The sequence below is a fragment of the Malus domestica genome, chromosome 10 (assembly GCF_042453785.1).
Source record: "Malus domestica chromosome 10, GDT2T_hap1".
NCBI classification, from domain to species: Eukaryota; Viridiplantae; Streptophyta; class Magnoliopsida; order Rosales; family Rosaceae; genus Malus; species Malus domestica.
The window spans coordinates 17,852,953-17,878,517 of NC_091670.1; the positions used below are offsets into that span (position 1 = coordinate 17,852,953).

Genomic DNA, 25,565 nt, shown 5'->3' on the forward strand with positions numbered 1-25,565 from the left:
GTGTTTCCCACTTTGGGTAGATGCCATCTGCCAAGTAATACCCCATATTGTATTCACGGTCGTTGATGTAGTAGTCAAGTTGAGGTGCTTTACCTTCCGTCAAGTTATTGAAGAAGGGTGAACGCCCAAGAACTGTAATGTCATTTTGGGATCCAGGGACTCCAAAGAAAGCATGCCAGATCCATGTGTCATATGAGGCAACTGCCTCTAACACAACAGTTGGCTTTCTCGACCTTCCGCTAAAGCTTCCTTGCCATCCAGTGGGACAGTTCTTCCACTCCCAATGCATGCAGTCTAATGACCCTATCATGCCCGGAAACCCACGGTCTTCAGCTTTGTGAAGGAGCCGATTCAAATCTTCTTGATTTGGCTCTCAGAGGTACTCGTCTTTGTAAACCTGAACAATTGTGTTACAAAATTCTTCAAGAGTATCAAGGCATGTAGACTCAGACATACCATGGGTTTCATCCATCGAATCAGCTGAGGAGCCATATGCCATCATTCGGAGTGCAACAGTAACCTTCTGATGAGGTGAGAAACCAGGGCGGCCTGCTCTGTCCCGCTTCTGTCGAAAGTATGGATTGACCTGCTGGACATCACGAAGTAAACGCTCGAAGACATGACGCCTCATCCGGAAGCGACGTCTGAAATCCTCTTCTGTGTACACCGAGTCGGGGTTGAAGTAGTTGTTCATCAGATTGGCATGCGCCATCGCTCTGTTTCGTGGTTTGTAAGAGCGACCAGCAACAGAGCCACCTCATTGAGGTTGTTCCTCAGTTGGCTGACACACCATGGCCGCAGCCATGGCTGCTGCCATGTTTTGTGTGTTGCGCCTTACTTCAGCTTCTTCATCAGACTCCTCATCTTCTCGTCTCATTTGCGCCCATTTTGCTTCGAATTTGGAATTGGATGAGGACCCCCAATTGGAATTGGATGAAGATCCAAAGTTGGAATTCATTGCAAACTTGAATTGAAAGAGATTGAATTGCAAGAGATTGAATTGAAATAGATTGAATTTAAAGTTGTGTGAATTATAGCCCAATATCCATCTTATTTATAGCAAAAAAAATTCAAATCCAACGGCTAGCTAACGTCAGCTACCAACGGCTAGCTGACATCATGTTGACGTCACCTAGCCGTTAGATTTGAATTTAAATTGTAGTTTTTAAATAATAAATTATGTTTGGCCCTATGGCCCTTTGGCCCTCGATTGGAGACGGTTTTTTGTGACATGGCTAAAACGAGCCCTCTGGCCCTCTGGCCCTCGGTTGGAGACGGAGGCAAATATGGCCCTGTACTGTTCATTAAAATATTAATATCTTGGAGATTCTTGGAGGGCCAGAGGGCTAAAACAAGCCCTCTGGCCAGCCATCGGTTGGAGATGGCCTTATAACCAACAGGAAAGATGATTATTCTGGCCAGCCCTCTCTGATTCCGTAGGGCCCTCTCAGATTCCACAGCCCTCTGGCCCAGCCCTCGGTTGGAGACGGTTTTCGGGCTATTTTCGGCCCTCTCGTCCTTTAGACCCTTCAGTTGGAGATGGCCTCAGCCTTTGACTATTAGTCTGATACAACATCAAATGTCCGGCTAATTTAGCCAGTATTATCCGACGCTTATTTCTTTTCTCTAATTGAAATAGTCAGTACAATCCAAGCTACCAAACGAAGCCTCAATGTTTTTAAAATACAGAAATAGGAATGCGTCAATTGTCAAATAACATTTAGTTAAGTTGGTAGGTATTTTTTTTTCTTTTTCTTTTAAGAAGCGATAGATATATTTTAGGGAACTTTCATGAAAAGGGTGTAGGCTAAATTTATTTTAACCAAAAACCATGCTATAATTTTATTTAATGAAAAAGAATTAAATTTTAATGAAAAACCCTTAAATTTTAATAAAAATGACAAAAATGACTTAAATTTTAATGAAAATGACACAATTTAAATAAAAAATAAAAATAAAGAATAAAAAATAAAAACCTGACACGCAGGACTTGTACACTGTTTATGAAACTAAACACTGTTTATGAAATTGAACACTATTTATGAAACTGCACTATTTATAAAACTAAACGATACTATACTATTTATTGGTCCAATTTCATAAATAGAGCCTAGTTTTTTGTCCACTTTCATAAATAGTGCCCCATTCTTAGTCATGCTTCATAAATAGTGTCTAGTTCTTGGATCCAGTTTCATAAATAATGTATATTAATTGATACAGTTTTATAAATAGTGTCTCTTTCTTGATCCGGTTTTATAAATAGTGTCTGGTTATTTGTCCACTTTCGTAAATAGTGCCTAATTCTTGGTCATGTTTCATAAATATTATCTAGTTCTTACTCCAATTTCATAAATAGTTTTCACCTATTGGTTTAGTTTTAGAAATAATGCCTAATTCTTGTTTTTCGTTACATAAATAATGTTACTTATTGGTCCAATTTCATATATAGTGTCTACTTATTGGTGAAGTTTTATAAATAGTGTTTAATTCTTGGTTCAGTTTCATTAGGTTTGAAACTTAAACCCTTTTTTGTCCTGTAAAAGCACCCATTGCGCCGAAAACGATAAACCCAGAAGTGACTATTTAGATCAAAACCTTGAGAAGATATGTTCTCAGTAATTATATTTAGGGGTGTGCTATCCACACACCCCATTTTACTTCTCACACACACTTTGATAATTTATGTCTGTTGATCTTCTTCAATTCATCTTATCCAACGGCCGAAAATTAAGAAGATGTGTGAAAAGTAAAATGGGGTATGTGGATATCACACCCCTTATATTTAAAAAGCTGTTTTCAATTATCAAATTAAAATTTCGTCACATTTTTTACATACCTACAGTAATAAATGTAGCTCTCCATCCAATTTCTTGAGCTTGGATGTCATCTTGGAGAAATTTTTCCTTGTGCCCATAACACAAATGGTATACCACGTATTATTATGTAAGTAGTGGAAAAATTTATTTTTTATGTTATTAATTTTTTAACACAAAAATCTCACAACTTGTATAGTGTACCACCCCGTGTTTCGGGCACATGTTTCTCGTCATCATAACTACTATTGGGAAACAACAGCACAAAAATAAAACTGGAGAATGTAATTCAATTTGAAGTATTTTTCTTATTCTAAGCAAAACAAAAACAAAAAAAAAATCTATTAATGTAGCTGACAATGGGAGAAAAAAGTGGAGTGTGGAAGGGAAAGGTGGTACGTACCCCAACGCAAGTTGGGGGTTTTTTTTTTTTTTAGAAAAAAAAAAGAAACAATATTTTGTCTTTATTATTAAATGAAGTTAGTAGGTGGTTTTTTATTAAAACGTAAAGATTTGACGCCTTTTTCATTAGTTTTCTTATATTGATTAGCAAAAATGATCACAATCGGTGTCACATATGTCTAATTTTTTCAGTGACAACACATTGATCTAAAGGTAATTTGTACAGAAAATATAATGAGTAAACTCCTATTTAGCTACCACATAAGTATATTTGTAATTGTATTGTATTGCAATGAAGAATACATATCAGTCACTTGTATTAAGGGATTCTTTAGATAGTTTGTGGTGCTCATTGCGTAACTTTTTATAAGAAAATTTATAGATCATTTTTACAAAAAAAAAAGAAAGTAGACAAATTTAAAACCATTAAGACATCTAATTGCAGTAAAAGAATAGACGAATACGATTCTTTAAAGAGACACTAAAATGACTACCATTTAATTCAACGTTCATACAGTTTCGTGTTTGAATAGTTTTGTAGATATAATATTTGAAGAAATACCTAAAAAATAGACAGTTAGATCGATAAAATGCATTGTAGAGTAAGCTCTACAACTAATCCTTCAAATAAGCTTATTTGATATATATAGTCCCTCTCTCTCTTTGCCTTCATATAATATCTTAGTTACCCTATATATAGTCCCTCTCTCTCTTTGCCTTCATATAATATCTTAGTTACCCTTTTTTATATGTTGATTTTATATGACTCAAGCAATGTACCCCAGACTCCCCTTCCCCGACCAAAAACCTACTCCACAATTACATCCAACTTATCTTTTTTGCATCATCAACTTTTTTTCTTTTGAGCTATATATGGTCAAATGGAGATTCAAATTCACAGCAACATATAAAGCCACCTGTAAATTTGGAATATCATTTCTGATGTTAAAATGTTTGCATTCTGTTTCATTTGGTTCCATTTTTTGCTAAATTGAAGATTAAATTGAAATTATTGTTCGGTTCGGTTTGATTTGTTTTTTTTTTTTGCTTTTCATTTTTCATTTTTCATTTTTTTTGTTTGGTTTGTTTGCAATTCTCGGCGTGGCTCAGTTTCGATTTGTTTTATTAATAAAGCGTCAAAATTGTTTTTATTTTTTTATACCTTTTGGGAGAGCTTCAATATTTTACGACTATTGAAGGAACTCTAAGGAGATTATGGAGGAGCCTCCTCTTATCGATAACAAATTCAAAGTACAATTAACCCTTTCTAAATTGAACTAAAGAAAGGCATTCGAGGAAGGCATTCAAGTAATTCTAAAAAGTTATTTTACAGTCTTTGAGTCGTAATTTTTTTCTAGTGATTTTATACGTTGCATAATACCTGTTTTTAGAGTGCCAAAAACAATTCATTTTAAAAGTAAGGTTTGAGCAAAATTTTCAAAGTAAAACTTGGTAATGCCTTGGACCATGTGAATTCAACTATATACACTTATTTAACAATTGGTACAATATTGAAATCACTCAAAGAAGCAGCCGACGACAAAATATAAAAATAAAAATTGAAGCAAATGAACCGTAAGACTCAGGAAATGTGTCATGCCAACACATACAACGGCAGTAAAAAGTTGAAATGGTCTCAATCCTCAAACTTTTCAAGTCGTTGGAAGTGGTCCATTTTCTGCAGTCTGTTGCGGTTTCAGACTCTCACCTCACTGACTGCTCAATTAGCATATTACAATATTCTACACGAAAGGAGCAAGAAAGGGTTTGAATTCGCAACACAGAGAATTGAAGGGGAATGACCTAACGACCAAGGCAACGCAACAGTCCATAATCTTAAAAAAGCTTGAGTTGGTGGAAAATGGAAATCCAATGAATCTTTTTAATTATGCACAGGTCAAAGGAAGGTGTTAATTAAGTAGCACCACATGTTTGACTAGATACGGAGATAAATAGCAAAAATGAATTCAACTCTTATTTTTCTCTATCCTTGTATCGCTCTAGATATCAATGGTTATGTCATTACTCCCGCTCTTTATTTTTGTCTGCTGGATTAAATAAACTGAAGAGATACAATGAACATAATTAAACATACGTGTAAAAAAAAAAAAAAAAAAAAGAGATTATGTTAGAATTCCTCTGTCCCACATCGGCCAGAAGGCTTGAGAACAAGCCATTTAAATAGAATTACCAAACTCTAACTATTATCGAGACCTTTTGTATTAAAACCGCACACTTGACGGATTGAGCAGGTGGCCAAGTGGGGACAGTATCGGTGTTGTTGAAGTGGGCCCATGGCCCGTCTACCTGAATCAAGGTTCTAAAAAACGCTAGGCACTAGTCGGGCGGCGGACTGGCACCTAGCGCCTAGGCTGATTTAGGTAAATTTATTATATATCTTGTAAATAAGTGCATATTGACACTTACAAAAAATTATACTTGTATGAAATTCATGGATAAGATAATAAAAAAATGATAAAATGCAAAAAGAGTATCCAACAAGTCAAAAATTTAAAAACACATTAAACATATATGTCATATAACCATAGTGAGGAGTATTGTAGAATGACAAATGTACAACAAGTTCACAATTTTAAACCACTTAGACTTAGATAGGATTTTTTTTTTAATTTCATTAAAAAATAAAAAATAAAAAATAAAAAAACCGCCTAGGTGCCACCTAGAGCCCATCCGATTTTTCCAACCAATTTGCAAGAAAACGCCTCGGCTCACCACCGCCTAGCACCTAGGCCTTTTTTAGAACATTGCCTGGAATTTAAGATGGTATCAGAGTCAAGGGATGAGTCCATACATCCACGTGAACGAGTGGGTCCCTTTTGGCCCTGCGCAAATAGGTGAGCCCTAACATGGCTTCACGTAGGCCAAAAGATGCCACGTGCATTGGCCCAGCGCGAACGGGTGAGCCCCGGCTTGACTCCACGTGGTTGCCAATGTGTGGAACTCCACGTGTGACCCATAAAATAAGGTCTCACGTGTTGTGGAGTGTTAGAATTCCTCTGTCCCACATCAGCCACAGAGCTTGAGAACAAGCCATTTAAATAGAATTACCCCACTCTAACTAACACCGAGGCCTTTTGTATTAAATCCCCACACCTAACAGATTGAGCAGGTGGCCAAGTAAGGACAGTATCGGTGTTGTTGGAGTGGGTCCATGACCCGTCTACCTAAAATTTAAGAGATTATCTTAATTAAACATATATTGTTGTCCCTGCAAAGTAAGCAACACAGCTTACCAGGCAGGCAATGTATGAACATATCTCGGCGTTGAAAGGTGAATCCTTTTGGGTGGCACCAAACGTGCCATTCTCCTTTGTTTTGGATTTGACCAATGCATTTTTCAAACTCAAAATATTATAAAGCTATAAACTATGGGAAGAAGCATATATGAGTTTAGCTAAGCTATAAACTATTTAATGCATCCAGTTTGGATCGTCATCTCCAAAGTTTAAATGAATTTGGTGTAACTGTCTGATTATTTGGAACCTAAAAATATTTTCTCTAAAAACACTTTTGGTCATTTTAAAAACACTTCCATACGAGTCATTTATCGACAAAACAAAGATAAAGAATTCATATTGCAAGCGTACGTCATTTTATAAAATAGGTAAGAATATCTATACATGCATTCGAAATGTGATGTTTGATTCTCCCACTCCCATTAATAGAAATTAGAATTATATTGATTTCTTGACATACATTTACTAAAATATAAGTAAGAGAATTATTTCACTCTTTAACTTTTCCTGGCATTTAATTATGCATAAAAAATGGGAAAATTGCAAGATTTTCATCTTCATGGGGTTTGTTATGGCAAGGTTTTAAAGAGGCCACACTCTTTTCTCTTCTAACCATCAATTTATTAATGAAATTCAACCCTTGTGATAAAAAGAAAAATCAATCTAAAATGCGGGAGGGAGGAAATTTAACTCAAGTGCATGAGAAAACACATTTGCTCGCCAATATAACTATGTCCATATCTGCATATTTACTTAGATTTGTAAATTAACAACAACAAAGTATCAAAGTCGATTCACTTTATTGACAATATTGTAGCTCCGCCACCATATACCTAAACCTTATGCAGGAGCTCCATCATTTGAGTTTCTGTTCAAGCTCATCATGGAATCCTTTTACTTTGCCTCTGCAAGTCTTTCACGAACTCAATCGCTCTTGAGGAGGGAAGCGTTGTCCGTCTGAGAATCAAGATAATGATTAGGGAACGAAGTTACTGTTCAAGCTCAATCATCAAACAAAATTGTGATCCATCAAGCACTACTCTTCGATGTTACTGTATATCGTCCTTGTGTACTAAAATTGCTAGTGCTAAACCGCCAGCCCTAAATTTAAGGCCAATTACCATAGTGTAGGGAACGAAGGCCCACAGGAGATAGATTCTTTCATTAAGCTTCTTCCTTCTCCTTCTCTCTTCCCAAAATCTTTGGATCGAGGCCCTTCATAATGTTTCATCACCGTAATCTCACATCCTGTCGTGACCACACGTAAATTACCAAGGTCATATCTTAATCAAGTAATCAAGTTAATACAAGTATCAATGACGAGAACAATCCTCAGAAACATATTACTCAAGCTTTGAAGCAACAGGAATGCAATCTCACCTGTATTGATGGAAAACGGATGTGAGTACCTAACTACTGGGCGTCGAACTTATGATTACAGTTAGGTACTGGGCGTCGAACTTATGATTACAACTTTACAAGGTACGCCTTGCTGAGAAATGGCAGGTTATGCTCCTTAGATGTTAAAATCAGCACAATGTGTAGTCAAATGACAAGAAGCACAAGTCTAGCTATATGTGCAAGTTTCCTCCATAACTCTCAGCGACAGATGTCTATAAGATTAAATCAAGACAACAGTGAGGAAGAATGAGCAGAACACTGGAAAGATTAAAACATGTAAATAGTGGATCATAATACTTAACAGCGAAAACTTTATAAACCACTAGCTGGATGATAAGGAAAATCATAGGTCTGACAATATTAAACATATTAAAAATGCAGTACATGAAGAAATTAGTCACATCAATCATGTCAAACACAAAAAATTTACTTCAGTTGGCTAGTGTTTTTTCTTTAGTCTGAACTTCTAGCTCATACGGGGTAGGGGGTGGCAGCCCTAGTATTTATCAGAGAAGAATGTTATCTGTATGCACATGCTACTGTCATTGGAAAACAGATATTGAGAATTTTGATTTTGGAAACACATGGACTTTGGGTATAAGAAATTATTATATTCGACTCTACAGTAAAGATTTGATTGTTTCCATAAATGCACTACAAAAAGTAACATATCTACCGACCTGAAGGTAAGGAAAGACATTGTTGTATACTTGTAAGAACAATTTTGATTTCATTGTAAACCTGATAGAACATATAAACTCCAATCAGTTAAAAGTAACTAATTAGCATTCAAAAATATAAAAAGCAAGCAGAAACAGGTCACAAACACATAGATCTCAATCAGCATTTAGATTTACCTTCTAAGAAGACGAAAACAAACATAGATCTCTTCAATATCTGAGTCAATCTTTAAGTTAATATACTCCCTGAGAAGCTCAGAGAAGCTGTATACAGCTTCAATCCAGCTGTCAGAACTTGGATCCGGAGGATGTTGAGATTCCAAAATAGTATTTCGCAGAATGGTGGATAAATTTTGACTTGACCCTGATTTGTAATACAACTCAGCAAAAACATTTAACACCATGCACTTGCTGTATTTGAACTCATCAACCCACCCAGGAGGACTTCCAATCCAAAGTTTGTGGTTCAAAGCAGGATCACTTGGTCCCGAATGATCCTTGTTACTCGGACCTAATAATTCCAGAGGCTTTTCTGCAGGAGGGCCCAAGGAAGCACTTGAAGATACGTCATTTTTCCTGTGTGCAGGAAGCTGCCCGAGTATGTCAACTCTCAGTTCTTGAGGCAACTGTTGCAACACTAAGGTATCTATTTGACTTAAAGATGACGGCATTATATCAGTGTTTCCAAGACCTGATGTAGAAACTTCCACATGATGGTTCCCTCCCACCACAGCAGAAGGAATTGCTTCTTTTTCTACTATTGTATGCTATATCACATAAGGAGAGATACCAATTATATAACTATAGAAGTCCAAAACGTGGACATACAATAGACAACTAGAACAAAAGATTCTCAATAACAATATATTTTTCTGGAATAAAAACATAGGCATCGAAAGAAGGGGCATAAGAACAAGATAGACCAACTGAACCTTCATTTAACATTTGCAACAGACGAAAAAAAACACAGGGATTTTTATATAAAAAAGTTCAAAATCCAACCACAACTTGATGTAGTACTGTCCAAAACAAGGCAGGAATGTTATCTAAACTTAACACTGCATCACAATTACAGCCATATCACCGAAAGCTATTATTATGGAAACTGAGCAAACAGCTAGATTGCTAGTAAAAGAGAAAGTCTAACTTATAGTTAATCTGAAGTCCAGCAGAGAAGGTTTCTTTTATGTAATTCTGATGAAAGATACTGGCTGAACATATGAAGCATTGGCAAAATAGAACTGCAGAAGAAAGAGAAAAAGTTGGAACAGAAAATTTACCCTGATTTCTACTGATGTTTCGTTCTTGGGGACCACATCATTAAGAAGTGGTCTCTCAACCCCAATCCTTGCACCTAAGTAGACAAAGCCATTATGTACATCAGGGCTAGGGAAATATAATGGAGTTTGCAATGAATAGACAGTTACGGAGAAAACATTACCGTGTACTTGTTCATGTGGTACAGTAGCACTGGAATTTTCTCGTTTATTTTTAGCAACATAATCAACTAACTTCCCACCATAGATTCCATTTAGTTCCGTAAATAATTCAGGAGGAAGACTCTCAATAACTCCCAAATCAAGATGGCATAAAGGTGGTGGTTCAGAAACCTGGTCCAGAGAAGGTTCACCACTAGTCAGACTATTGAGCACTGGAGTTTGAATACCATGTGAATCGTTGCCAACTGGGCCTGAAGTTCCACCACTTCTCCGATCCTCACAATCTGTAAGATAATCCGCTGTGAAAGCTGTAAATATTTTATTCACAAAAGTAGTTTTTCTACTAATAACAGAACAAAATGTGGAGAATAAACTGTAGCTGAAAAATAAATATATATTACCTATATTCACCTTCACCCTAGATATAGAATGAAAATTAGATTTCTTTTCTGTACTCCTTGAGGCTGATGTGAGCCACGACTTTAAAGATTTTATGCCAAATCCTTCAAAATCAAGTCAGGAGAGAGGTCAAGACGATAATTAAAAAAATATAGGACACTTCCTGTATAGCCCAGAGATGCAACATATAAAATTTAATGGTTGAAATGACTTGATTGAAAGCAAATTGAATGCAACCTGCACCTTGCTTTGAAGTGTCAGTGCTCTCAAGCTTGGAAACTTGCAAGCCAATACCACGGATCTCCTTAACATCTGTGTACAAGCAATCAAAGGATTGAAATGAAGTTATTACTTGTGCATAAAAATTATCTCCAACCACAGGCCAGTTATATTTTGAAACTAAGATATGTGCATTTTTCTTTGATTTTGTCTGAATTCTATAGCTGTTATAGCCATGCAAATCCCATTGCCCCTAAAACCCATCACCAGCACTATTGCGAAGGTAATTCTAATTAACATTCTCCTCTTACGTCATTCTTTAGATACAGCCAAAATAAGTAATAAACCTACAAAACAAAAACCCAAGTGGATGACGACTACATCAAACACAAAATTACATGAAATTCTCTTCACTGTGCTTTCCTAGGATTTCTTCCATCCATATGAAAACATGAATATTTTACGGAGTAACTCGAAAGCTAATTTACCTATAGAGAAAGACCCAAAGAGCTTCTTTGCTATTCTTTGAAGAACTTCCACATCATCAGTAGCAGCTGGAACCTAATGTTTAAACAACTTTAGATATTGGGCCCAAAAAGCACAACACTGTAATATGGTGCATTATACAATAATTCTTACATAAACATGCAAACATGCTTGAATGCCTGCTACTTGCACATATGTGATTATTTATGGAGGGTAAATAGTGTATATGTCGATACCGTTACAGAGTGGCTCAAGTTTTCACATTCTCCGCAGCCCATATACTTTACTGGCTCCCCTGCATCTTTACTTCTTTTTTTAATCTAGAACAATATAAAATAAAGTATACCGATGTCAAACTTGGTTCAGAGTACACAATATCACCAAGACACACTAATCCAGAGATAAAGAAAGACACATACAAAACAATGCCCATTCAACCCCGCAACCCAATTTTGGACTAATAAACTTCAGAGAAGAAATACACCTTAAGGGTAAAAGTACGGCCCAGCACCCCACATCCTTGCAAGCGTAAAGACACCTCTTTGCAGAGACTTGAGAGGAAGTGTTGACTCTGAAAAAAATAAAATAAACAGTCAACTCTTTACCTGCTGACATATAAAAGTCATGTTAATAGATATTTTAAAAAGGGAATTGTTATTGGCACTCCGAAAATCTAAAGGTGCACTCAAACTTTCTATATTTAGAAAGAAAAATACTCATATGAAGAATGCACAATTAGATATTTAGAATGTCAATAATAGTTCCCTTTTAAACAGTTTAACAGACTACCGACATCTTTCAAATCCTTGAACCTCACGCCCCAATTCACTTCAGCACCAATAGACTTGCTATCCTGCGCAAAACCACACGTAAGCAATGATGGCATAATGGTTAAAACACACAAAAAAAACATGTTTAAAGTTAGAGAGAACATTGGGACAAGAATTTCCTCGCTGTATAAAATTGTAGTGTGAAACAGTGCACTTCTATAAATAATGCGAAGTTTAAAATGATCATCCTCCCCCTTCCGCACCGGAGGATTTCGAAGTATCTACGGTCCACAAAATTAGGTTCCAAAGAAATCACTCGACATCTACATATGCGTAGTTGTGTAAGCCTGTGCAACCTACCAAGTGATACTAAAAACAACTATTACATATAGAATTATCAACCATACTTGTCAATTACAAATTACAATATAGAATTATCAAATACATGATTGCGTCTTTCCCACACTTTTGCAAAGTTAATCATATTCATATTATTACCTCATTCAGAATTACTTCAGGTGTTGAGTAATAACAAATTACAATTGATCATAGCACTACCTAAGTTCCAGGAAATTATGAACTTTAAAAGGAATTATTTTGATAAGTAGCTTGCAACAACGAAAAAAAACACCAAAATAATCAGACAGCAGCCAGTATGGAAAAGCACAACTGGAATGGGGAATTCTATAGAAAAGAGGAGAGTTGGAAAGACTACAAGATATGTGAAATATAAACGTAGAAATTCAGCAGATGATCTCAAAGTAAAGAAGGTATGTTCTTTTCCAAACCTGAATCACCCCAACTAGCCGGTTATCAATGCCCCTACTATGATTCCACAACATCTCCCCAGTTTTCATCCCAAAGTTCTTTTGAAGAGAGTCCTGAACAAGAAAATAAGACATAATTAGCATCTGAATATCTCTAATGCTAATACAACCAAGTTGCAACTTATTTTTCTATAAGTTTAAGGAATTTGAATAATGACTAACCAATGGACAGTGTTGTATAATATCACATCAAATTGACCACATTAACAGACAACTCAGCAACTTATTCTGAAGTCATCATAAATCTCTTAAAAATAACAGTCAATGATAAGTTGTCACTCGCTGATGTGTTGTCCATGATAAGTTTTCTATGCTTTGCCCTTCAGAAAGTTATTACTTCCATTTATACAGTATACGTAGCTGTCTCCATAACCATTTTCATATAATTTTCTCTACTTCGAAAACAAAACATCGAGCATAAGTTTAACCAAAGCCATTGAGATCATGGTCTTCTCATCTCAGAGAAGTTGATTAAATATTGCAAACTACTCCTGATAATGTACAACTTAACCATCTCAGTACATGAAGAAAGAAAATCAAGACCCAGACAAAAAAATTTAAATAAATAAATAAACCTTTGAAATCATACGCAACTGTCCACACGTCTGAACATTTTGTTTCTTCAACTTCTGCTCTAAAGTGTGTCCTATTCCTGGAAGTTCCTTGATAGGAAGTTGATGTAAATAATCATCCACCTGATGTACTAAAAAACAATGTAAGTGTGTACAGCAAAGAGCATTCCACGACTTGTCCATAATCCATATTACAAGCTGATAGTCATTTGAAATTCAATACAAAAGTTCAAAAGTTAAAAAGAAAAATCACTGTTCCAACTTAGTATTAAAAGGTACATAGCATCTAAGTCCTTACTTTTTTCACCAACACAAACTGAAAAGTTAAAGAGCTACATAAACATTCAAGGGTTTGTGACTGATGCGTGCAAGTTTAGTACACAAATTAAATTACTAGGAGTCTACAGTCTTCCTTATATACATATAAATATAGAAAAGAAAAATAATATCTACGTTTGTAGTAATGCAGTTACAACTTACAACATTAATAAACTACTACAATCACTAGAAAGTCAAAATAAATCGAGAAAACAAAACCATCACAGACAACCATAATCATATATATACAAAATTTGAAGGAAAAAAATACATTGGTTTTTAATATGAAGCCAACAACACAAAAGAATAGAAGAAAGAGCACACCTTTTCAGTAGGAATATAGCATTGACCATCTGGCTTAGCAGTTTTAGTGGCAAGGCGAGCCATAAGCATATTTATGGCTATGCCAGCACTTGCAGAGCATCCAGTTGTCTCAAAGATCTCTTTTCTTACAATTGAAGCTAACACCTCAGGCTCTACCCCTTCCACATCTGTGACATCTAAAAATGCTTCATCGCAGCTTACTGCCTAAATTCAAAAACTTCAATGTTAACACATTAACACAAAGGCAACTAAAAACTTAATGTACTTTAAGAATTAACTTCCACAAGCAAACATACCTGTACTTTATTGCAGTGCTTATGCAAGATGTCATAGAACTGATCAGCTACCTACAAAGCAGATCATATAGCTTATAGAATTCCAGTCAACAAGGTAAAATACAGTAAACAAATGACAGAATGAGTGCTGTCTCTGTAAAAACGTATCTGAGACAAAACAATGAGAATCTTCCAGAAACATACCTCCTCATAAGCTTCAAAATCATATGGAATAATGACAAGGTTTGGACAAATAGCCTTGGCATCTCTAACAAACATCCCAGCCTTCACTCCTGCAAGTTAGAAATAAAACTATTAAATACAAAATATAACCTCCCAAGACAAAATAAAATTAAAAAAGTAAAAACCTGCTATAAACACGTCACCAAAACCAACCATAATTTCGAGCAGGGTAGTTTGCAGATGAAATTTCAGCAGTTCCCTTTGGATTATCAGAATGGCATACAGCTACAGGCCTATCCTTAAACTCAGGACGTTTCCTGATGACCACTGACACGAAAAAACAGTCCTACAACAGCATATTGTTCATCTCAGTTACATTCTCAGTTGTACACAAAACTTCATCTCTTCCAAGATATTCATATTGCTTATTATATATAAGACCAATCAACTTTACACCTCTAACTTATCCATCAATAACATCCCTAGGGATTAAATGAAATTATAGGAATCATGTATTTTCAAACTTGGCCCTTAAGATAGAGGTTAAAACTTAGAAAGGGTTTGGAAAAAAATGACTTTGGTGTTGGAGATGAGAATTTAAAGTACAAGATTTAAGAATGACAGTCGTCTTGGTAATAATGGTATCTGCAGCCATTAGTGGAGAAGATGACAGTGATGAGTTGTCAACAGATAGCATGGCCAATGAAAATCAAAATTTATAACACGCAAAGGATGCCCATCTGGTTGGCTGATAACACAGGGAGACCAGTAATTACCAGACTAGTATAAGGACATAATAATCAAAATTCAGGTTTAACAGCCTTGGATTTAGAAGGTACCATGTCAATATGTATAATGGCAGCCTTCTGAAAACTCGTCGAAGCACTAAGATTAGGCTCTGTGTTCTTAAACCCTTTAAAGGAACTTGGAAAACGTTTACGATACCGATTTCTCCATGTTCCTATGAAGTGCAGCCTTGAGCTCTGCAGTAACCAAAGACAACATGAAAATAAAACAAAAATGCAAGTAAGTTTAACTAGTATGCTATACAACATCCATTAGAACCACATAACAGATATAACTCAACATCAGAAAGTTCTGTAACTGTACAAGCAAATATACAAGTCTTATCTCAACCACAAAGCCCAAACTGCCCACCATATACAAATTCCATGGGTCCCTCCAAAAGATACCTTGTGAAGTTTCAATTGGCAACTGTCAGGATAATTGGTTTTGAAAATGGCATAAGATCAATTACATTTGAATTTCTAGAAAATCAATGCAAGGAGCATGCCAACAAGAGTCATGGAGTATGCCAACAAGTATCAATAGAAAGTATATACCCTTCTCAACAAAGAAATCATAAGAAAAAACAAAAAAGAGGTGAAGGCATAAATAGCTTTTGATAACTAACGAAACCATTTTAATTTTTAAGACGAATAGGAATTAAGAATCTTGATGGGACAAATCAAGATGAAAAAAAGTGGCACTAGTAGAGAAAGCACACAATTACTATCCAGTTCAGTACCTTAAAATAGTTTTCCACGAAATTGGAATCCCCAAGAGTTGAATGACTTCTACTAGACCCGACATTTGAAGAGCTTGGCAAGTGGTAGCTGCAATCGGAAGCTGATGTTTGGTGGGTACTACACTGAAGTTCATCTTTTACACTGTCATGCTCTTCTGAGTCCAAAGTAGTCATATCTGCAATTTGCACTTCACAATCTTTTTCACTACTTACATATGGCACCTGACCAGGTTCTCCATTGTTGTTCTCAAACATAATGTTATCAGATTCTCCACTAATTTTCCCTCTATGTTCTGTGGATCCGCCCACATCAGATCCGGTAGCAGCTTCCACTATGGCTCCCACCAGCGATGTAACCTCACTTTCATATGTTACTTGATTAGCAGCATCTCTCAATGGATCGCCAGAGTCTGGGATTACTTTTGGGGAAAAGAAGGCTGACAGCAATGGTTGGTTGCAAGCAATCTGTTCAAGTTGGTAAGGAACCCCTGGAATGAGAAAATGAAAATCCCTCACAGTTAAAATTTTAAACTATCCATTCATGAAAATATATAGTTCTTCATGTCACCCATTCAAAAACAAAAAATAATGACTGCGAGTAGAGATCTCCAAGGCATGATCAATAACACTGAGGGTAAACATGCCAGAATCTCCAACACAAAACATTCCTTCAATCAAATACCCCTCCTTGTCCAATTTCACACTGCTACTTTTTGTTCCATTTAATATAATTATCCCATGTATCAAGATACAACCCAATTAGTCAGTACATGGTAGTAACGCTTAGCTGAGTCCTAAATTTCATCAATTAAAAAAAAGACCAAATTAAAACTTTAAGAAAAATAAGACAGAAGAAAAGAGGAAAAAAAAACAGAAAAAAGGAGAAACAGGCCCATGAACTTACAACTCAAGAGTTTGTTAGCAGAAACTGAATCTAATATCCAGGAGGGTTTCACCACTGGGAGCCCTCCACTAAAAGACCTGTATTAGGATCAGGAACAGTACATGAAACTTATTGGAGAGTAATTAAATATCGATATTCACGATTTTATTGATGTGAAACTAATTAAAAACATACGAACCTTAAATTTTTTATTTTGCTGTCAGGAAGATTACTGCAAATGATATGTGTGACACGATGTCTGGAAAAATAATTCTCATATTGTCCACCGAAGTGCAACATGTAGCCTCGCAGTTCCTGAAACAGATTATCATCAACTCAAAGAAAACCCGCATGTAGTAATGAAACAACTCCTCTCCCTATCGCTGCCACGAATCATTGAGGAAAACCAGTAGAAAAGGAACCTCAAATTATACATTCTCCACTACTAAGTCGCAACAAATGTTAATGCTATAAATGGAACGTAATGAACTTGGCGATTCAGTTTTCCTTTTCCATTTTCTTTTTATTTCTTGTACATCACATCCGTTCTCAACAGCCAACAGTGGCAAACAGAAAATCACAAGAAATCAACCAAACCTGATTGGGAGGAACCGTGTAGCCATCTACAAATATCGAAACCCCGCGAAAAATATCATTTCCGGTATTTGAACCACTGTGTGAAGAAGCTGAAGCTTCTGTACCGAACTGATTATGAAGTTTCCTGTTCTTCTCTACCATGTAACTGCACCCAATTTCACAAAGACCAATCAGAATATAACTCCAAATTACTAAAAAGTAGACAGGTTCAAAAATTGAATGCAAAATTAAACAAAACTAGGTTTTACTGATCTCATCCAATTCCAATTTTTCCAATTGCCCAAGCATTTCTTAACAAAAATTGAAAATTGACGGCAATAAACGAAAGAGGAAGAAAGAAGTACCTGCCAAAATCGGAGAAGGGAGCTTTTTTGAAGGAGGAGCGAGAGGAGGAGAGAGAATTGGCGCCCCAAGAGGCGCCTAGGGTTTTCTGGTTGGCCGCCGTCTGCTGCTGCTTCTTCTTGGAGTTACTGTTCGAAGAGTTGGAATTGAAGCTCCGCTTGGAATTGGATCGCTGGCCGGACGAGCCGGCGGAGCGAGACGAATTCAAACTCATTTCTTCGGAGGAAAGAGTGTTGGAGAAGCTGTTGGTGGATTTTAGATTTTATCATTCAAATGAAGCGGCAAATGAGAAACTGTATTCATATGTTTGGTGGGAGTAGTCGGTAACCGGTTTTTTGGACTTCTTTATTGTTTTTTTTTTTTTTTTACTTTTTTATTTCTCCCCATTTGTAATTGAAAAGTCTTAAATTCAATTCTCACTAAAACAATTTGAACCACATTATTATGATTAGTCCATTTCGAGGCTTAGCCCACACTCTCACCCCCTTAAACCAACTCCAACCTTTGGAGTAAGTCCTAAATTTTCCTTTCTATTTCCCCAATTTCTCTCCAACTCTTGTTCTAAAATTGGGTTAAGTGTTAAAACCTATATAAAAAATAAAAAAAAACTCAAATTCCCCCCAAGATTTAGCCCAAAAAACTTGGTGGAGCCCAGATGTGAGAGTGGATAAAGGGAACTGAAGTGGACTTGCCAGCCCAAACGTGCGCCACGGCCTACACGCTCTAGGTCGACCCAGAGTATATGGCTCACCCACGTGGGGCTGTCTGCCTTGATGTCTAATGGGTAACTGAGCCCAACGGCTCTTTTATGATCTGGCCGCCACAATTAGTTGAGCCGTTGGTTCATCCAATGGTCGACATTCAAATTTTTTTTTTTTAGTTTTATATTTATATATTTATTGAATTGAATCCAACGGTTGAGATCGAATATAATCAAATCTAACGATAATGGTCCAAATTTAAATTCAACGGCTAAAATAATTAAAAAAGTTCTTTAACTCAAAATTCACCCAAAAACTCTATAAATACCTCTGTATTTGTTCAAACATCCACACTGTGATAGCCTGTCCCTAAAAATTATGGTTTTTATAATTTTAATACATGAAGTTACAGAAATGCCCTGTGGGCAAAGCGTGATTTTTGAGGATGTATGTGATTCTCATATATTTCGTCATGTTTCTTGACATATTTGGATAGAGATCGATCTTACAGACGCGTAGGCACAGGTAGAAGTGATTTTGGAGTTACGGTTAAAGTTTTATTGAGTTACAAACCCAAAGGTATTTGGAATGAAATACTATTTTAATTATTTTACACTATGTTTTTTATTATTATTAAATGATTTATATGCCATGGGTGTGTGTGTGTGTATGTGTATGGTAGGGGGAGAGGAAAAACTAAAAAAGAAAGGAAACAAGGTAAAAAAAATAGAGGAGGGGGCTGCTGCCCAATCGGAAGAAAGGAAGAGAGGAGACTGACCAACCAGAGAGAAGAGAAAGGAGGGAAAGTGAGAAGGAGGGGAAAATTGGGTCTCCTCCCTGACCTGTGCGACCAGGCCGAGTATCAAGGCCAAATCCGTGCATTTTCTGACCAATTTCCGGTGAATTGTGTTGAACCACTACCTGGAAATACCACCTTAACCCTCTCTCTTCCATTTCCATCCCAAAATTAGAAGCATTTGGTGCTATTTTGGAGGAAAAACCGACGGTGGCCCGTGTGGGTGTATGGCGACAATCTGTAAATATTAAAGCTAACCCAACCAATTACCACCACCCATAGGCTCCCCTCACCCTCAGGAATAAAGCTCAAGCAATGGTCGAGGCGTCAGAGTGAGTATGCAGGTCGAATTGAAGCGCACCCTTTTCTAAGGTTTTCCGCTGGTTCGTGGCCAGTTTAAGGTGTTTTCCAGCCAAATTGGCCTTGGCCACAGGTATAAAGTTTGCTCTACTCTTTGAGATCTTCCTTTTTGTAATTTTTGAGAATTTTTAGAAATAGTCTAGTTTTTCGGCGAGCTGGGGCGGCCAACCGCAACCCACGACGGCTAGTGCGACGGCGCACGGCTAGGGAGCCATCATGGGTTTATTTTATGAAATTCGTTATTCTAATTATGCTTTTGAGACCTAATTGTTGTGGTTTGATTATTAGTACAATTGTAGTATGTTGATGCACAAAACCGGATGGGTCTTGGAACAACGTAAATCAGACCGTGAATCTACAAGAAATATAAATAACACAAGATGTATCATGGTTCACCCAATGTTTGGGCTACGTCCATACTGATATTGTATTTCTCTAGGATTGAGGATGAGAGAGCCTCTGTAATGAGAGTGAGGCTCTTCTCTGAATATGAGAGACCTTGAGAGGATGAGGGTGAGCCTAAGAATTGGCCTCTGGAAGTGAGGAGGCTCTCCTTAATTGTGAGGGTGATGGGTCCTTTTATAGAATAAGGGCTCCTCACTTATTACATATTTTTCCCTTCCTTTATTACATAATTACATTTAAGTCCCCCGAGTATTTATACGAGATCTAAATACGGAGGCCCTTAGTATGATACAAACAGTAGTCCCCTAAGTCTTCAGTCAAGAGAGTCTTTTGGCTGGAGACTTGAAATTCAGTCCATGTGTGGGCTGAAGTAACTAGATGTCATCTTGAACTGATACTTGATATGAGGCGGTGCTAAAAATGAAATGATGCTGAACTAGGAGGAGCATATGTTGCGAGGCTACTCGGTTTGTGGCTTATGTTGCCTTGGTTGGCTCGGCTTGGGGTGTTTGAAGGTGAGGGAGTCCCTTTTATAGAATAAGGGCTCGTTCCTCAATACATGAATAATGGGCTAGAGTTGATGCTCTCTAATGATGGTGAGGGAATCCCTTTTATAGAATAAGGGTTCGCTCCACAATACATGAATAATGGGCAAGAGTCCCCCAAGTATTTTTCATGAGGCCCAGTTAGGCCCAATATATGGTACATAATGTAGTCCCCCAAGTCTTCGGTCAATAGAGTCTGTTGGCTGGAGACTTTAAATTAAATCCATGTATGGCCCGAAGTGGCGGTTGTTTAGAGGCGGTATTTGTATACCCTGCACTGAAGCTTTGTAGGTGAAGCTTTGCGAGTGAAGTTTTGAAGCTAGAGCTCTATAAATGAAGCTTTTGAAGCTTGAGCTTTTGTAAATGAAGCTTTTGAAGCTAGAGCTCTGTAAATGAAGAGCTTTTGTAAATGAAGCTTTTGAAGCTAGAGCTCTGTAAATGAAGCTTTCGAAGCTAGATTGACATGAGTGATGCTCATGAATATTTATGTTGATTGACATGAGTGATGCTCATGGATGTTGACATGAGTGATGCTCATGAATGTTTATGTATGATTGACATGAGTGATGCTCATGAATGCTCATGTATAATTTTGGAGTACTGGACGTACCTTTGATCACCTGGTTGGTGATATTAGCAGCAGGCTGCCGAATAATTTTGGGAGTACTGGGCATACTTTTGATCACCTGGTTGGTGATAATAGCGGCAGGGTGCCGAATAATTTTGGAAGTACTGGGCGTACTTTTGATCCCTTGGTTGGTGATAATAGCGGTAGGTTGCCGAATAATTTTTTGTAGCACTGGACGTACTTTTGATCACTTGGTTGGTGATAATAGAAGGCCTGGCTCTTTTGGGCATATGGGCCTTCATCCTCCACATAACATTGCGGCCCATTATTTTGGGCTTGCCATTTTTTTTTATTACCCTCTGATGGGGTTTATACAGATGTCTCCGAAACATAAGCAAAATAAATCACATCATTCAAAAACAAAAAAAGTAAATCACATCATTCTGGTGGAGGTGTTTATTCCTTGCTTTTGCTTTTCTCTTTTCCACTGCACCTCTCTTTTGCTTTTGTGTTTTCTCTGCAACTTTGAAGCTTACCTCGCTTGAACCAACGAATAGGACTCATTGGTGACAGCTTGCACCTCCCTCTTTTGCTTTTGTCGTTCTCTTTTCCACCGTACTTCTCTCTTTTACTGCATTTATTATTCTGTTGTTGAGGTCCAGGTGCTTTAGACTTTGCAGATGGCAGACAAAAGTAAATTAAAGTTCTCTTTACTTTGCTTTCCTTTGCAGATTGCAGATGGCGGGGGCATGGACTTGTCTTTCTTCTCTTTTCCTCTTTACACACAGTCCCGAATGATGCAGTGTGGAATGTGGTCAGGTTCTGAGAGATGCTTTTCCCACCAGTGATTATGGTTTTGCCCTTTCATTACCGATGAACATCAAGTTGGTCTTCTTCCTCTCCACCTTCAAATTTCTCTCTCTCTTTCATTGGATGAGCTAGGGATGAACTGGTATTAGCTGTCATATTCGGCGGTGTGGACAGAGTAGAAGGAATGGGAGAGAGGGTCTTCAATGGCTTCCCACAGAGCTCACTGTTTCCTGCAAACTGCTCTGTTTTCTGACTGAGCAGAGCCCACGAGTTCGGTATCAATCCAGTCAAGTTGTTGAAGGAGAGAAAAATAGTGGAGTTCTCCGAAACCCTTTTAGCGAAACCAACTGGAAATTTCCCTGAGATTTTGTTGTATGAGAGGTTCAAGTAGCGCAGGTTTTCACCGCCGAAGTCGAGAGGCAAAGTCCTGTTAAGGAGGTTGGAGGAGAGATCCAAAACCTCAACGGACTTAAAAACCAGTGGGTAGATTTCCAGAAAAGTAGTTACTCCTCAGAGAAATTACAGTGAGGTTTTGTAAAAAAGTGAGAATTTATGGGATTCTTCCGGCCAATGCATTGTCGGAGACGTTGAGAAACTGGAGGCCCTTGAGGCCAGAGACCAATTGATCTGGCAGGTCGCCGGAGATCACATTGCTGGAGAGACAGAGGACCTGAAGCTCCGAGGCATTGAAGAGGGCGACAGGCAGAGACCCTGTTCTCGTACCCGACCTGACCCGTAAAAGGCATGGTCGATCTGGCAGCGTTTCCATTTTTTATCTCCATGCCGCGTTTTAAGAGCATAACATTCTCGGGGTGGAAATTCTTGTTGATTGGGTTTTGAGCTCGCAACGACGCCATGTTGTGGTGTTCATTTTCTTAGAAGTCTTGGTAGTGGTGGACCTGATAATTGTGATTCTTCCGATGATCTTGCAGCAGCAAAGAGCAGTATGGGTTTTGCAACTGGTTTTGCTTTCTGCATAGTAACTTCTTTTTTGCCCTTCATCTTTGCTTCATGGTTTACCCCAATATAAGAGAATAAATTAAACCAGCAATAGAATAAGGCGGAGCAAGGATTCTTTGTCTTCCTCCTGTAGAAGGCGACTGAGGCTGAGGAAGGCGTTTGCGAAAGACGGAGGAGAAGAGGCGGTGGGAGCCGGAGGAAATGAGGCGCTGAGCTGGATCGACGAGCTTCGGGAGCCAGCCAAAGTTGGCGGCGCTAGGGTTTCGAAAAATCGTCGGTGGCCGATCGTACAGTGTTGCTTGGGTGGTCCGTCGAAACGGCATCTTTTAGAACTTACACCCGCACCTAATCCTTGGTATGCCTGCTTGTGCTTCTCTTCCCGCGCGGGCGACGCCATGACAGAAAGGAGAGAGATATAGAGAGCGCGCTAGGGTTTCAAAATTTTGTGAGGATAGAGAGAGAAAGAAGAGAAAGGTCCATGGAAAGACTGTGAGGAAGAAGAAGGAGAACTGGGTGTTAAACAGGGACATGGTGATGGTTTGGATGGAGAATGCCTTGAGAGAGAGCTGATGAGTGTTTGAGATTTGGATCTTTTCTGTTTCTGGGTTTTTTTGCAGATTCAAGGTGGAGATGAAAAAAAATGGAAGAACCGACATAGCTTTTCGTGTCAATTCCAACATATGGCGCCAAATGTTGATGCACAAAATCGGAGGGGTCTTGGAACAACGTCAATCCGACCGTGAATCTACAAGAAATGTAAATAACACAAGATGTATCGTGGTTCACCCCAATGTTTAGGCTACGTCCACACTGATATTGTATTTCTCTAGGATTGAGGACGAAAGAGCCTCTGTAATGAGAGTGAGGCTCTTCTCTGAATATGAGAAACCTTGAGAGGACGAGGGTGAGCCTAAGAATTGGCCTCTAGAAGTGAGGAGGCTCTCCCTAATTGTGAAGGTAAGGGGTCCTTTTATAGAATAAGGGATCATCACTTATTACATATTTGCCCCTTTATTTATTACATAATTACATTTAAGTCCCTTGAGTATTTATACGAGATCTAAATACGGAGGCCCTAAGTATGGTACAAACATAGTATATGTTGGATTAAATAAATATATTCGGATTTGGTTTGAACTTTGGAAATGTGAACTACGAATGGCTTAATCTCTGTTTAGGGTACATAGGCAGTCTAACGAGATGTTAGATGCAGCCATACAATATTTGAGACAAAAGCCTTGTTTGGGAAATCGAGTAATGTGAAGGTAATTGGTGAAAATATGAGATTTAACCTTATGACTTAGTGATTGGATGTTGGTCATAAATCATTGTGTGAAGGATCGAGAAATTGAAGTAAAGAATCGTAAGTATTGATAGTTAGTTAAACTAGTATTTAGTTGAGCTTGTCACCGATAATTATTCCCGAAAATAAATAGTTCGGGAGTAGGGCATTATAGATTGTGCATTTTACACCACATTATTGATATATATATATATATATATATATATATATATATATATATATATATGGAAGCACTACGATATGGTTGAGTTTTGGATTGCATCAGGGCATGTCCATAAAGTATATTATTGCGCATAATTATTGTGAATGCTTTAAAGTACGAAAGTGAACGCATGATGCACAGATAAGTTCACGTGAGTATATGCGTTGCCCAACAGAAGCATCTTTCTTTGGTTTTCCAAAAGTAAATCTCAATGTAGAAAGTTCTACGAGACACTGTAAACCAGTCCACTGCCTTGGTGCACTACGATGCTCTCGATGACCATTAAAATTTATGGTTTGCCTTCGAAACCTATGATTATCTTCAAGAAAGCGTTGATGCCCCATATAACAAATCTTACGACTCACCGGCAAGTAAATAGATTCTTTGTCATGCATGCAATGTGGACAAGTTTTATAGCCATGTGTACTATATCCTGACAACATTCCATAAGCCGGAAAATCACTAATAATCCATAAGATTGCAGCCTTCATCGTAAAACTTTGGTTGGAATATGCATCATAAGTTGGAGTGCCCACCTCCCACAACTCATTTAACTTGTCAATCAGTGGACGCATGTATACATCAATCTCTTTACCAGGACTGCGCGGTCCTGGTATTAATAGAGACAACAACAAATTTGGTTGCTTCATGCACATCCAAGGCGACAAATTATAAACAGAAAGCACCACAGGTCATATGCTATGGTCATGCCTCATTTTCCCAAAATGATTAAATCCATCATTGGCCAACCCTAATTTGACATTTTGAATTTTTGACGCAAAATCCAGATATAAATTATCCAAATGCTTCCATGCTGGAAAATCTGAAGGATGCCTCATAAACTCATCATTAGGACATTCAGTTGCATGCCACCTCATATGTTCAAATGTATGCTTCGACATACAAAGTCGTTATAATCGTGGTTGTTGATGCACAAAACCGGAAGGTCTTGGAACAACGTAAATCCGACCGTGAATCTGCAAGAAAGTAAAGAACACAAGATGTATCGTGGTTCACCCCAATGTTTGGGCTACGTCCACATTGATGTTGATTGTATTTCTCTGTAACTGTATGTATGGATTACAAGTGTGAGGGGGAGTCCCCCAGAGAAAGAGAGTGTTGTTATGTTTGTGAGGGTATTGCCCTCTGTTGGGTTCACAGAGTTTGATTTGTGAGGGAGGATGAGTTCCCTTTTATAGA

At 37.6% G+C, this 25,565-nt stretch overlaps 1 protein-coding gene across 10 annotated transcripts; it reads right to left on the reverse strand.

The window, feature by feature from the left end:
- Window positions 1-7,172: 7,172 nt before the first annotated feature.
- Window positions 7,173-18,009, reverse strand: LOC103401299 (DNA repair protein REV1). 10 transcript variants are annotated; one of them, XR_011572127.1, is made up of 26 exons: window positions 17,718-18,009; window positions 17,374-17,518; window positions 16,976-17,091; window positions 16,798-16,874; window positions 15,894-16,381; window positions 15,205-15,348; window positions 14,579-14,711; window positions 14,387-14,475; window positions 14,204-14,254; window positions 13,908-14,111; window positions 13,269-13,388; window positions 12,655-12,747; window positions 11,890-11,949; window positions 11,581-11,667; window positions 11,333-11,416; window positions 11,099-11,171; window positions 10,629-10,703; window positions 10,394-10,495; window positions 9,995-10,300; window positions 9,834-9,907; window positions 8,731-9,320; window positions 8,554-8,614; window positions 7,919-7,964; window positions 7,853-7,886; window positions 7,594-7,720; window positions 7,173-7,429 (listed from the first exon to the last, which is right to left on the reverse strand). XR_011572127.1 is itself a non-coding variant. In XM_017323138.3 (23 exons), exons 1-23 carry the CDS (start codon window positions 17,927-17,929, stop codon window positions 8,044-8,046), a joined length of 3,426 nt encoding a protein of 1,141 aa, XP_017178627.1. In that variant the 5' UTR covers window positions 17,930-18,009; the 3' UTR covers window positions 7,882-8,043. The 10 variants fall into 10 exon arrangements, 2 of the variants coding, with proteins under 2 accessions (XP_017178627.1, XP_070662794.1); XR_011572133.1 differs by having other exon boundaries at window positions 7,853-7,964; window positions 9,995-10,276; window positions 10,635-10,703; XR_011572131.1 differs by having other exon boundaries at window positions 7,853-7,964; window positions 9,995-10,291; window positions 10,635-10,703.
- Between the last annotated feature and the right edge of the window lie 7,556 nt (window positions 18,010-25,565).